Source organism: Etheostoma spectabile, chromosome 18 (genome assembly GCF_008692095.1).
Source record: "Etheostoma spectabile isolate EspeVRDwgs_2016 chromosome 18, UIUC_Espe_1.0, whole genome shotgun sequence".
NCBI lineage: Eukaryota > Metazoa > Chordata > Actinopteri > Perciformes > Percidae > Etheostoma > Etheostoma spectabile.
In genome coordinates this window covers 12,286,703-12,299,693 of record NC_045750.1, presented here as the reverse complement: position 1 = coordinate 12,299,693, position 12,991 = coordinate 12,286,703, and the positions used below count along the sequence as shown (strand labels likewise).

The following is a 12,991-nucleotide window of genomic DNA, read 5'->3' as shown; positions in this document are numbered from 1 at the left end:
TGTTTTTCTGTCACTCCCCCCGTCCAAGTCTTTCGTAACTTTTTCTAATGTTCGATTTTTTTTTGGACAATAAGTAAAACCCAAATTTCTGATGTAGAACCTTGTGAAAATGGGTCAAATTTGACCCGAAGACAACAGGAGGGTTAATTCAGTGTACCGAGCTCCTTCATAGCTGTTCCTAGGTAACAGAAAGGTCTTATAGGTTATAAAAAGGTCTATCTGGGAAGGGTTAAGACACGTAACACTTATTATTCTTTGTTAAGTTGTATTGTTATTCGGATGTGCAAGTAGTAGGCACGTTGTTAAAATGTCTTGCGGAATTTTCTAGTTAATATTTACTAAATGAGTTTATTTTTTTACTCTTACTGTACATATTTTAATACAATTCACAATAGAAAATGGCCACTTTGTTGATTGGCTGTGTCATTTCCTGGGTAAAATAAAGAGAATTACAAATACGGTTACTGTAAACATTTTATTTTGAACCAATCCGTAACATTTGTCCTATCGGTTAAAGCGTCGTCATTATTTACATCGAAGGGAAACAAATCTCGCGGAACTTCCGCTAAGTCTACACGGAAGTAGGTACGTGGCCGCTTCAGCTGACAGTCTACATGATGGCGACAGAGGTTCAGAGCGGCGACCTCGACAGCGCTACTTCCAGCCGGCTCGAAGTTTCTATCGATGGCCTCACCCTCAGTCCTGACCCGGAGGGTGAGCAGATCCAGGTCGAAGAGCCTGACCCTAAACCCGCGGAACCCGAGACCGATACGCCGGGTGTCGCGGGAGGCGAAGATGGAGAGACAGACAAATCTGCGATAGAGAGAAAATGGGGCTTTCCTTTGCTGGAGCTGTACGGAATGGGCCTTAAATTTTTCAAAGGTATTTTACGGTTGTTATGAACTCACAGCTTGCACGTATAGAAGCAGCTAATGATCGAACCGACGGTTAAATTGTGAGGAAAATCGCTTGCTGGTTAGCCGAATGCTAACGTTAGCTGTCACCACCGGGGCTGCTGCTGCTGTCAGCTGCAACGTTTTACATTAGCTACACAGCTAACGAGTAGCCACACCTGCTAACAGACAAAATAAGCTCGGCACTTCCAAGCAGTCCATTTGTGTATGTGGGGCATGAAACATTTCCATCCGGCTGTTTGCCTGGTGTTGTCTACTTTTTCTGTAACGTTGCCTTTATTTGGCTTTTCGGAAGAATAACCTGGCTTGCTTAATCAGCTAGCTAATGAAGCTAAGAGTTGTACTGCAAGAAGCTATCCATCTTAACTGAACGGTGGCTCATAGTGAGTTGTTTGGGATCTTTAAACACGCCCTGTCCTGCCATTGACGCGGCTGTAGGGAGCCAGCGTAACAGTTGCACTTACACAAATCTTTATCTGATGAATTGGACAGGTTTCTGGTTGCTGTGCTGAAGGAGTTGGTTAGTCCTGTGGATACAATCGATCCATAGTCTAAGCTTGACGTCTTTAAAACCAGTTCGCAGAGCTGCTTGAAACCACGTTTTCGGCACTTAGCTAATGGATGCACGACTACTGCTCTGTTTTACAGCTTAACTGCCTCCTCATATCCATATAGAACTCTCTGCTGCTACTCCAACAGGAAATCCGATACATCGTGCAACGCGATTACTTGTATTTGTGTTTACCATGCATACAAACTGGAAAGCTATTTTACCTGGGCAGTCTGTATTAATAGCGTCATTGTCAAGACACAATTGACATCAGTGTCATCTCTTAAATAATGCATACTTTACGCTAGGCGATATGGAGAATATCAAATAGCATGATATTTTTGATCAAATACCTCGATATCAATACCACAACGATATTGCAGTGTTGACTAGTGGTGCTTTCACAAAATATTTACACAATGACATATCTGATGAATAATCATCAGTAATGTGGATATTATGACTACATGGAAAAAGGCTCATAGAACAGTCACTTTACTGTAATGCAACCTTTAAAACCAGGAAAAGACAACACTTATGCCATAGTACGATGTTACGATATCTAAAATCTAAGACAATATCTAGTCTCATATCACGATATTGCTAAGCTCTACTTTACGCTCAAGGAATATTTAATTGCAGTATGTGACCAGACAGCTGTACTGAAACATCATTGTTAGTTTCAAGATCAAGGCCTTATTTGAGTTCATTAAGTAGCATTTGTCAAGAATAAGGAAGTCAAAACAGTTCAGTGCATCCAAAGTGTATCAGCCATTTATATAAAACTTGTTAGTCTTAGAAGAAATGTATAACAAAAAATTGTATATACTATCCTTTCCTCCGTGGCTCCCCTGCAGTAAATTGTTACTTTGCAAACATCCTGAGCACATTTGTACTGTTTTTATTGGAGCAGAGCACTTGTGATGACTGTGCAAACCGGTTTGGTGCAATAGTAATCTGTGCTTTGTATTTTTAGTCATGTATTTTTAGTCAGTTAGGGTTAGGTCTAGTTGTATACATAAATCTGATCCTTGCCTCACCTCGGATTACATACTTTCACTGTGATTAATGTCATTTTGCCGTGAGGATGTTATTAAGTGTGTGTGTGTGTGTACACACACACACACACTGTACACAGACACATACACACACACACACCCTATATGCTTCTGTTGTTGCTACTTCAATGTTAAACTAAGACACAAATGTGTATTGTAGTACTCACAAGCACTTTTCACTGATGGACATAAAAAAAAACAATAAATGCAAACTCATTGCTGCTCTCAGATAAAGATGGAAAGGCCTTCCACCCAACGTATGAGGAGAAGCTCCGACTGGTGGCTCTGCACAAACAGGTGTTACTGGGCCCTTATAATCCTGATGCGTCACCGGAGGTCGGCTTCTTTGATGTCCTCGGCAACGACCGCAGGTAAACCACATCAGACAACTGTATGTGTGTGCCAGCGGGTGTGACTTTCAAAATATGCTATGTATTTCAGCAATTTGGTGTGTAAATATGGTTGATTAAACACGTGCTGTGCTTGTCATTCTGTTAATGTATGAAAACTTTTAATGTAAGACAACCTGCTTCTCTGAAACACACATAAGTATTTCACATCTACTGAGGGTTCACTAATTACACAAAAGCTGCCTTATTTTTTTTTTATTGTAAAATAATCATCTCACCTTCTTTCGTGCTCTGTGTGTAGAAAAGAGTGGGCCTCCCTGGGCAACCTGGAGAAGGAGGAGGCAATGGTGGAGTTTGTGAAGCTGCTGAACAAGTGCTGTAACCTCTTCGCTCCCTACGTCACCTCACACAAGATCGAAAGGGAGGAGCAGGAGAGGAAAAGGTAAGATTAGTTCCCCTGAGGGACATCCCATTGTTACCGTGTCTAAATAAAGACTCCTACATGCAGCCAGGCTAACTGTAAAGCAGCCGGGGAATTAATGGACATTTAAGGAGTTAGGGTGTATTTTTTTGTGAATTTGACAGTTTGCACAATTTATAAAAAACTACATTACTTTGGTCTTTCCCAGGAAAGAAGAAGAGGAGCGTCAGCGGCTGGAGGAGGAGGAGAGGGAGCGACAAAGGCAGGAGGAGGAGAGACGAAGGCTTGAGGAGGAGGAAAGGCTGTTGAGAGAGGAAGAGGAAAGGAGACAGGCAGAGGAGGAAAGGCTACGGGTTGAGCAGCAGAAGTATGTGTGTTTGTATCACGGTGTGTTTGCATCAATGTGCTTGCAATACCTTCCGTTTGACTTCAGCATGACTTCTACATGATCACAGCACTTCCCTGACCTTGATATCTTACAGGGGTGTTCTCTTTTTAGTTCTGGAGCTGTGACTCATTGTTAGTCAGTGCACTTTAGCTGTTCATCAGAGGACAAGCTCCTTACTCACTACCGCTCTTATTTCTATGTTAAAACTCTCCAACTTTCCACTGTCCCGCCAGTGTCTCCTCTCCGTTTCCGGAATTTGCTTCCTCACCAACTCTGCCTCCGTGTTTTATTTCCCAGGCAACAGATAATGGCGGCATTGAATGCGCAGACAGCAGTGCAGTTCCAACAGTACGCTGCTCAGCAATACCCCAACAGCCCAGAGCAACAGCTGGGCCTCATCCGACAGCTCCAGGAGCAGCACTACCAGCAGTACATGCAGCAGCTCTACCAGGTCCAGCTGGCCCAGCAACAGGTACTACGTAATCACCAACTGAAGGATGTACCCTCGTTGATTAATTGGAAGCTTAGGTATTGGCACATCGTCTTTTAAAGATGAACAGTAAATTTGATAAATTATCATGGGCCAAGTCTAAATGTCTGTAAAAGTCTTAAATCAAACATAACATTTTTGGTTTTGGCCCCTAGTTTGAATTTTAACGTCTTGACTCAGTGTTGTGTTCCTTGGATCCAGGCGGCCTTACAGAAGCAGGCTGATTCGAGGGTGCAGGGTACCCTTGAATCTAGCGGCTTCAACAGTGGTGAACCCATCCCCGCCTCAGCAGCAGGACCATTGTGTGCAGCTTTACCACCTGCTGGTGAGGAAACCCCAACAGTCAACGGAGGCCAGTCGGACTCGTACTCGGAGAGCATGGACCGGGAGCCCGAGCCTGAGCCGGCAGAGGAGGTCTCAGAGAACGGGCCTTTATTAGGTCGGTGGGCCGTAAATGTTTCTCGTTTAAAAACCATAAACCACTGGAGTTGACCTCATGCAGAAATAATCTACATTTCCCTTAGTGTGTGGCTATTGGCTACAGGGCGGAGGGGGAAAGCTCTCTGTCAAACAGACAAAGCTTTATACCAAACATGAAACCTGATCATCTGGGGTCCGTTTCAGGAAGGAGGTTTAACAAACTCTGAGTCTAACCCTGAACTCTGAGTTTTCGGTTCCAGAACAGCTCATTAGAGTTGGGTCAATCAACCCTGAGTAGGTTCACTCAGGGTTAAGGGTGTACACCACCACAATAAAAAGGCAGCATGAATGAGCCATGATACTACGATTCACCATGGTGACAACCACAAAAAACTGGTCGGCAGAAATACTCATGCGCACATACAGCGAGTTTGAACATGTATTTAGTTTTAAAAAAGCAACACGACTGCTGTAACATAGCAAGAATTTGTGTGGGAGAAAATAGCTGCTAGAGTAAATGCGTAAGTTCCAATATAGTGTATTAATATCATATGTAATCATAAGCATAATATTACATTTAGGTGCAATCCTGTGGGCAAAAAGGCCTAGGTTTACTAATCCCATTCTGAGGCTGCAGCACCATCATCAACAGAATTATAAGTCATAATGTTTAATTTTAAAGGGTTTTACACATACATTTTTAATGGCTCCTACAGGTTTGTGCCCAGGGAACTCTACAAAAACATTTTTTTTTTTTTATACAGTGGCTTTACTAATATGCTCCGCATCAACAATGTTGTAAAGAAGACAAAAAGTAATGCGACACAAATAATCTGCTGGGATGTGGAGCATGTCCACGATGGGTGACGTTAGTGATATGAGGACGGATAAGGATATGTAGGCTACATAACTGATAGATTGAGAAGAGAAACAATACAGCTCAAATAAGTAGTTATGTGGAAATTAAAATACATCTATAATTGGGCCTCAATATTGTCTCCTAACGTATGTTTAACTCCCTGCAAAGTAATACAGCTTCTTTATCGACAAGATCATCAACACAAGGAAATACCAATTCGGAACAGAAACGTTTTATAGTCTGCCTAACATGGTTATGGCACTTTTTTTATTTTTTTTATTCAAGCAGACAACAAACCGCACTAAAAAACACCCGCTACAGACTGAATGAATGAGGAAATGGAAGAGCGCTGTGTCAGAGGGAGGACACTGAGAGGAGAAAACCTGTTCCAGACTAGCTTAGGTTCAGACTCAGTTACCATAGTAACTGACTCTGGGGTTAAGTTACCTCTCTTTCTGAAACAGGCTGGAGTTACCCCTCTCTCTCTGGTGTGATTAACCTCCCTTTCTTAAACAGAAAACCCAGAGTTCCCCTCATCTCAGGGTTAAGTAACTCTTGAGTTTTCACTAAACCTGCTTTCTGAAACAGACCCCTGATGTGTCCCTGTTAATGTGACCTGGAGGACAGGGAGGGGAAGAGCTGGAACAAGGGTAACATAATAGTCTGCAGGTCTAGGTACCCTTCAACCACACATTCTGCTTACAGGAGAGGAAGCACTCACACCAGTAATGGACAAAGCCTTGGTCTGATTCCAAAACCAATACGTCCTGGGCTAAATCTATCCACTGTGGCTGGCTGCTCACTGCCAAAACTATGTTTTGAGCAAAGATGGATGGCCTACTATGCAACTCTTTGACATTGGTCATATGTAGCCTACCCATGCTTTCTCTATGCACCAACAACACACACACACACACACACACACACACACACACACACACACACACACACACACACACACACACAGGTGGCCTGTTAGTTTGGCATTCAGCCTGTGTATGCTGGTAAGAATTCACTGAAATTAAAAATATATACATATATTCTTTCCTTTTGAATTAGCAGATTTTGAAGAAGATTGTGAGAAGTCTCTTGTGCTTTAATCACTGCAGACTCTCCACCAGTCATAGCTGCTCCTTCCATGTGGACACGGCCACAGATCAAGGACTTCAAGGAGAAAATCCGTCAGGACGCAGACAGTGTGATCACAGTGGGGCGTGGTGAGGTGGTGACAGTGCGTGTTCCCACCCACGAGGAGGGCTCTTACCTGTTCTGGGAGTTTGCCACGGACTATTATGACATCGGCTTCGGGGTCTTCTTCGAATGGACGGATGCTGCCTCTGCGTCGGTCAGCGTGCATGTGTCGGAGTCCAGTGATGAGGACGAGGAAGATGAAGGTGAGGTGTGGGTGGGAAGGCTGTGTGAATAAGCCTGCAGTGTTTCTGACTTCCTGTGGTGGTTGTTTACTTACAATGATGTGTGTGGTTGTAGGCTCTTATATTATAATGTGTTTATAATTATGTAAACTAAAGATTTCTTTCCAAGAATTGGAAATGGAACTTTGCTCTTTCCTTAGTTTCCCAGTTTCCCTTTTGGATATGAAATGGTACAGTTGGGTCACAATTGCCCCTTTGATCTTAAGTCAGAGCCATTTGCTATATAAACACACACACACACACACACACACACACACACACACACACACACACACAACATACTCTTATTTAATGACAAGTAAAGTCATGGTGGTTATATAGTTCCAACTTTGATGTTTTATCAGTTTGTTTCTGTTGCTTCACTCATCAGCCAATTGAGAAATGAATGACTATTTTTTCAGATAATATTATATTCTTATCTAAGTTCAGAACTTGCCTACGCCATAGTTAAACATCTCATAGTGTTCCTGGGGGTAGAGGAAGTCCTGCTTTAGTTCTTTGGTGAAACCCAGCGCAATGGTGTAAATAGAAATGAATTGTGGCAATATACGTTAGATAATAGGCAATAATGTACAGTAGAATTAGTATGTTTTAGTTAGTTAAAATAACTGTACAAATTAGTGTTTGGCAGATATGCCAGTCCTTCCAAACTTCAATTCTGACTGTCTGCCGGATTAGCAGGTGTATATTTGTGTTTAGTGTCATAACATTGTGTTTTGCACAAGAGTTTGTGCCACATTTGGTCAAAAACCTGTGTGTGTGTGTTCGAGATAAAGATGAGACTCGTTGGCACATCCCTCCTGCTTTCTATCGCATCTTGATACATTCTTGTTGTTGTGTCCTCAGGTGATCCTCCCAGTGAGGAGGAGAAGGCAAAGAAGGAGGCAGGGAAGCCTCAGGTGGATGAGATTGTGCCGGTGTACCGGCGGGACTGTCATGAGGAGGTGTACGCCGGCAGCCACCAGTACCCCGGCCGCGGAGTCTACCTGCTCAAGTTTGACAACTCCTATTCACTCTGGCGCTCCAAGAGTGTTTATTACAGAGTCTACTACACCAGATAAGCCTGAATACAGACACAGGGGAGCCAAGGAGTGTATGTTCCTATGTATGTATGTTTTTGTGTGTGTGTGTGTGTGTGTACGTAGGTGGAGATTTGTGCGATTGCGGACTGTGTGTTTGTGTGTGTGTCTGTGTGTGTGTGAGAGAGAAAGAGATAGTGATCCCAGATCTGGACAAAACCACCAGAGGGTGACAAAGAGACACATCTGGAGCCCTAGTTTGGAGACTGGACTAATATGTATGTACGGTATGTGTATGCGTGTCCCAAGATACACCCATGCTAGAGCCTGTCATCGAGCCCCTAGAAGAGGAGTGTGTATTCCTGTTGTATATTCACCACCTGTCCTCGCTGTGCTCACATAGACCAAGCTGTAGGACTTTGCTCTCATATTGTATTTGACCACTTTTCACCCTGGGCTCCTCTTCTGTCACCACCCCAGCCCAACACTGTCCAACGTGGCCTTGTGGCTGCTTCTGCCCTAAGTGACGCTTTCGTAACCGTGAACGGAAACCCGTCAAGTCCAGCACTCTGTGAGCCAACGTTTCCTGTTTGGTGATAACAGTAGTTGTTAATCCCACAAGAACACAGACAATGTTTAAAATCTAATTATATTGCAAATGTACTTCATAACACTATGCCTCTGTTCCACAGATAGCTTCTGGTCTTTGCCAAGTCTCTCACACACATTAAAAACACCACTGGACACACATTTAATCATCTTTATTTTTTTTGTTAAACAGCAGTCTGTTATTCTCTTCCCCAGTCATCATTCATATAAGATCTGAGAAGGTGTTTAGTGAAAGCAGTGCTCTTTTTTTGGCTTATTTCCCACACAAAACCAGCCTGATTTTCACCTTTATTTCTTTATATAATCTGATTGACACATTGAGTGCACCATGAGTAGTTTTTTTTTTTTGTCTACTGGGCTGGCAAACATGATAAAGAACTGGCAAGTCATTCCATTGTTAAGTGTAAACTCCAAATAGTCATGAATGTTAAAGGAGTAAGTATAACATAACACAAACATGGAAAAGTGTGGCTTTATAAACTTAAGCATCTATGTGTGATACACAGCAACACGTTTAAAAACAAATTACTAAATAAATAATTGTTCTCCCTTTCTCTAACAAACATTTTATTGGCGTGTCTGTTTCCACATGACTGATTCCAATAAATCATCCACTGTCCTTTGCTTATCAATTCTTCATGATAGAATCAAGAAAAAAAGGAGCTGGTATTATGACTGATGTTATATTAATATTGCCTGGGATGTTTTTGTGTTTATCATTTTGTGTGTTTGGAGATGCTGTACTCAGTTCTGACACACACATACACAATATAAATTCCATGTATTGGAGGTCCTAACACACTGTTACATCTCTGCAGCACTCAGAAATCAAAATACATTACACACAATACAGTGTTGCTGTTGTTTTTCTTCCTGGTATGAATTAACTCAAATTGTCATCTCAAATAAGGTGTCGTGAATAAACTGAGATGATGTACACTTATTTTTTTGTCTTTGGTGATGTGGTTGCTTACTAACTCCGTTGTGACATCTACGTTTATTCAATTTAAGTTCATTTGTTTCCTTACTTTAGATTTATTCTGTTCTTAAGTTTGACATTACATATGCTTGCTTTGTGTACCTACCACCTTGGTGCATTATAAGCAGCGTGTGCAATGTGTTTAGTGGGCTTCACGGACACTTGGTTTCACTTTATCACTTGTTGATATGTATTTGTACATTTTTGTGTGTATGCAACCAAACTTTAAAGACACAGGCGGAATAACTTGCAAGTTGAGTAATATGAATAATAAGCCCAATGCCCTTGCTGAGTGTTAGTTTGTTATATTTAATTAGAGGCCACTCCTGCCTCCTATCCATTCAGTGATTTATGTAACAAAATGTCACTATGTCTTAACCAAGCCATGAAGTTTAAGAAAGTTTCCGTATGTTCTGATGTGTGATGTCTTAAGTTTCTTATTGCTCATCAAATGGTTTGAGTTGACTTGTTTAAGCCTTGTATGTAAATAATTATATAAATGAGTTTATGTATGGGTTTTTAAATGTGGAAAAAGGCTATGGTTTTGAGAATCAATGCACTGTAAAATATGGTGAATGAGATATATGTATAAGTTTTACCCCCAATCATCCAAAACAATTGTAGGAAGTAAATGACTGTAAGACTATTGACAGGACAGACAGAACAGCTCATCTTTTTGTATTGTTTTGACTTGTTTGAATCTCTTATGAGTTGCAAGATCTTTTTTGGGCATATATTTAATCCTGATTAAACTTATGTTCCTCTCTAGAATTGGGAAGTTTACTTTTCTACTTTCATAATTTTAATTTTCTATGATGTTGCCTTAATACTTTAAAACCTTTCATTCATTCACTGCCCAGCTCCCAGCAGATATTTTGGCATGTCATAGCTGGAAATAAAACACAGGTGTAATCAATAACCGTAATTAAGGCTGAAGTTTTATTAGATCCACCTGTGCTTTCCCTGATATGCCAGCTACTGTGAAAAAATGTTTACTGGTCACCTTATCAACAAGCTACTAAGTGGAAGACCACTTTTAGCTTAACAAGGTTACATTTAAAAAGAATGAGACAATGTTAGGAATGTAAGGACACTGAAAATGGCCTTGGAACAAAAATAGAGTACTGGCTAGTTCCTTTTTCCACTGGTGGTGAATGTGTCATCCTCCTGCTGCTCTCTTAACACATTTTGTGCTGAGTGAAGTAGAAGAGTTGTTGAGTAATGAGAAAACATTGATAGTAGAAGTACTTTTAGCATGGATTTAATGTCACATAGAGTCACCGTGCTGCGTGTCTAAAGACACCGGTGGCACAGTAAAAGAGATACATTTTCCCAAATGGACATTGTTTGTCAGACTTTACAAATAATCCATGTATACGGGTTTAAAGCTGAGCTGGGTAAAAACTATGCTATTGAGAGTTTGCTCTTTGGAATTTAAAGACCGATGGTTGGAATGCCAGGCGGTAGACTGCACACAGGGCCTGGATAAACATGACTGACACACACACACGTTTAGAGTATGTGTTGTCCAGGGTTATTTCAAAAGGTATGAGCTAACATATCCTTTGTTTAAAATGAAAATTTGTTTTTGCTAGCTTAATTTGGGTGTTTTGTGGATCATTCAATAATAAAATACTATGTTAAAATATCAGTTCAAGAGTCACCAGATAACAATGCCCACACTCCGCGGTTAGCTGTAACGTTAGCTACATGATATGTTAGCTGAACTCACAGTTTGACAGTTTGAACTCTCAACCTAGCTAGCTTATGTTAGCATTATTTACTCAAACTACACTGTAACGCTAACTTTTGCCAACGCTAGGTTAGCTTATGGGGATTTAAAAAAAGAAACAGTCTCATCATTACACCAATAACAGGTAATTTAATTTTAACGTCATTATTTCTCAATTTGATTAGTTTTTATTAAAAAACTCCAAAGGATAACTATCTCCAAAAAAGTTATTGTTAGCGTTTGGTTTTCTGGGTTCAGTCAACATTTGCGTAGTAGGCCTAAGCGAGCTAGGCCTAACGTTACTCTGAAGTTATTAGCTAGCTAGGCAATGTCATGTGAAAAAGACCTAGTGGTAACCATTAACTTCCTCCAACCTATTAGCTAACATTAGGCCTACCTTAAATTTATACTCTTTTTGGCAATGTTACTTAAATGTTATACAACTGAATGAATGTAAAGGTAGGTAATATCTTTCATCACCCAAATTATACGAAATGCTATAAAACAAGGATAACGGAATGGTTATTTGATACTGAGCATTAATGAAACAGTGACGTTAGCTTCACACTGTTATTTCTTCTAAATTCTCTATTTGTTGATCGCCTTAGCTCACTCCCACCGGTTGCGTTTGGAGAAGACCCGGTCCGGGTTTTCCAGCCGACCGCTGTACTGACTTCGAAGGGAGGCAGGTAAAGGCTCCTCTGTAAATGGCTCCGTTTCCAGTTGCTACAGGTGGTTTGAGTATTTTCCGGGTTTTTATTAGTACTTTTACCGACTTTTCCATGTTTTTTTTTCTTTTCTCTCCAGCTTGCACTCTGTCTGGTTGAATTTGAATAGACTTTGGGAGGCAACGTCTCCAGTGTACAACAGCACAAAGTCCCATGTTTTGAAAAACTAAAATATGGCGGGACTAAGGGATTATACTGCCTCGCAAAAAATAGCAGCCAAATGACGAAGCGTCTTGGATTTGTTTTAAAGCTGTGAGTTTTTTTGCGTGAACAGTTTTCGGTCCCGCTGGAGTTATTGGTATGAAATAATTATGCCCTTTCATCAGAGGAGCATTGAGCCGCGGCGTGTTTGTAGGTTATCGGCGAGGGATGGCTGGATACCAAGGGAAGAAACAAGGAAACGCAAACTGCGAAAACCCGTGTTGTTCTCGTCATTGGATGAGGTTGGCTGTCATACATTGACCAACATAATTCACCAACTTTCCGACCTTTCTCGACATGCCAGCGACATCTTCCTGGGCATCGAGATGGAGGCTGGGATGGTGTTCAGGAGGTCTTGCAGGATTCAGGGGCGGCTGCAAAGGCTGCAGGGTGAAGTCCGCAAGTTTGATCCCAAGAAAATCAAAATCCGTAAGTTTGCAGTGGTTGACTTGTTGATAACTGTTAGTGTGCAGTGTGAGAGCTAGGGTAACGTTGTATCTTGAATATCCTGACCCAATAGCAGTACGTTACTGTAGTAATATAGTGGCTATATCAGAGGAGTCACTATAATCTTCTAGTTAGGACCCATATGTATGTTATGAATATATGGCAAAAAGATACCTCTCTACCATGAATTCTCTCTACAGATGGATGTTGATTAATTCCAGACAGAAATAGATAAAATATAAAAAATACGTTTTCATTTGAGATGTCTGACTTTGAATCTGGAGTTGTTTGTCCTTTTTTTTTTTTTTTTTTTAATAACTTTTGCTGCTCTGTCATAATGACATAATCATTTGTGTGAAGAGATGCTGGTCAGGTCCAAGGTGACTGTTACAT

General features: G+C 41.1%; 2 protein-coding genes across 9 annotated transcripts in view; both read left to right on the top strand.

Moving 5' to 3' along the window:
* Positions 1–570: 570 nt before the first annotated feature.
* Positions 571–10,261, top strand: acbd3 (acyl-Coenzyme A binding domain containing 3). Of its 2 annotated transcripts, none has more exons than XM_032543217.1 (8): positions 571–882; positions 2,752–2,893; positions 3,174–3,314; positions 3,502–3,660; positions 3,979–4,153; positions 4,373–4,610; positions 6,560–6,844; positions 7,730–10,261. In XM_032543217.1, exons 1-8 carry the CDS (start codon positions 615–617, stop codon positions 7,942–7,944), a joined length of 1,623 nt encoding a protein of 540 aa, XP_032399108.1. In that variant the 5' UTR covers positions 571–614; the 3' UTR covers positions 7,945–10,261. The 2 variants fall into 2 exon arrangements, with proteins under 2 accessions (XP_032399108.1, XP_032399106.1); XM_032543215.1 differs by having other exon boundaries at positions 6,557–6,844.
* Positions 10,262–12,018: 1,757 nt separating this feature from the next.
* The window catches only part of nhsl1b (NHS-like 1b), a 107,091-nt gene continuing 106,118 nt past the window's right edge, over positions 12,019–12,991 (top strand). For 6 of the 7 annotated variants that reach the window (XR_004336221.1, XM_032543201.1, XM_032543197.1 and 3 more), the window contains exon 1: positions 12,030–12,580. Coding sequence is in view for 6 of the 7 variants with exons in the window: in XM_032543201.1 (XP_032399092.1) it covers positions 12,262–12,580 (319 nt within the window). In the remaining variant the exon portion in view is untranslated. Of the gene's footprint in view, positions 12,581–12,991 lie in introns of all 7 variants that reach the window. The other variant, XM_032543196.1, reaches the window with a different exon arrangement.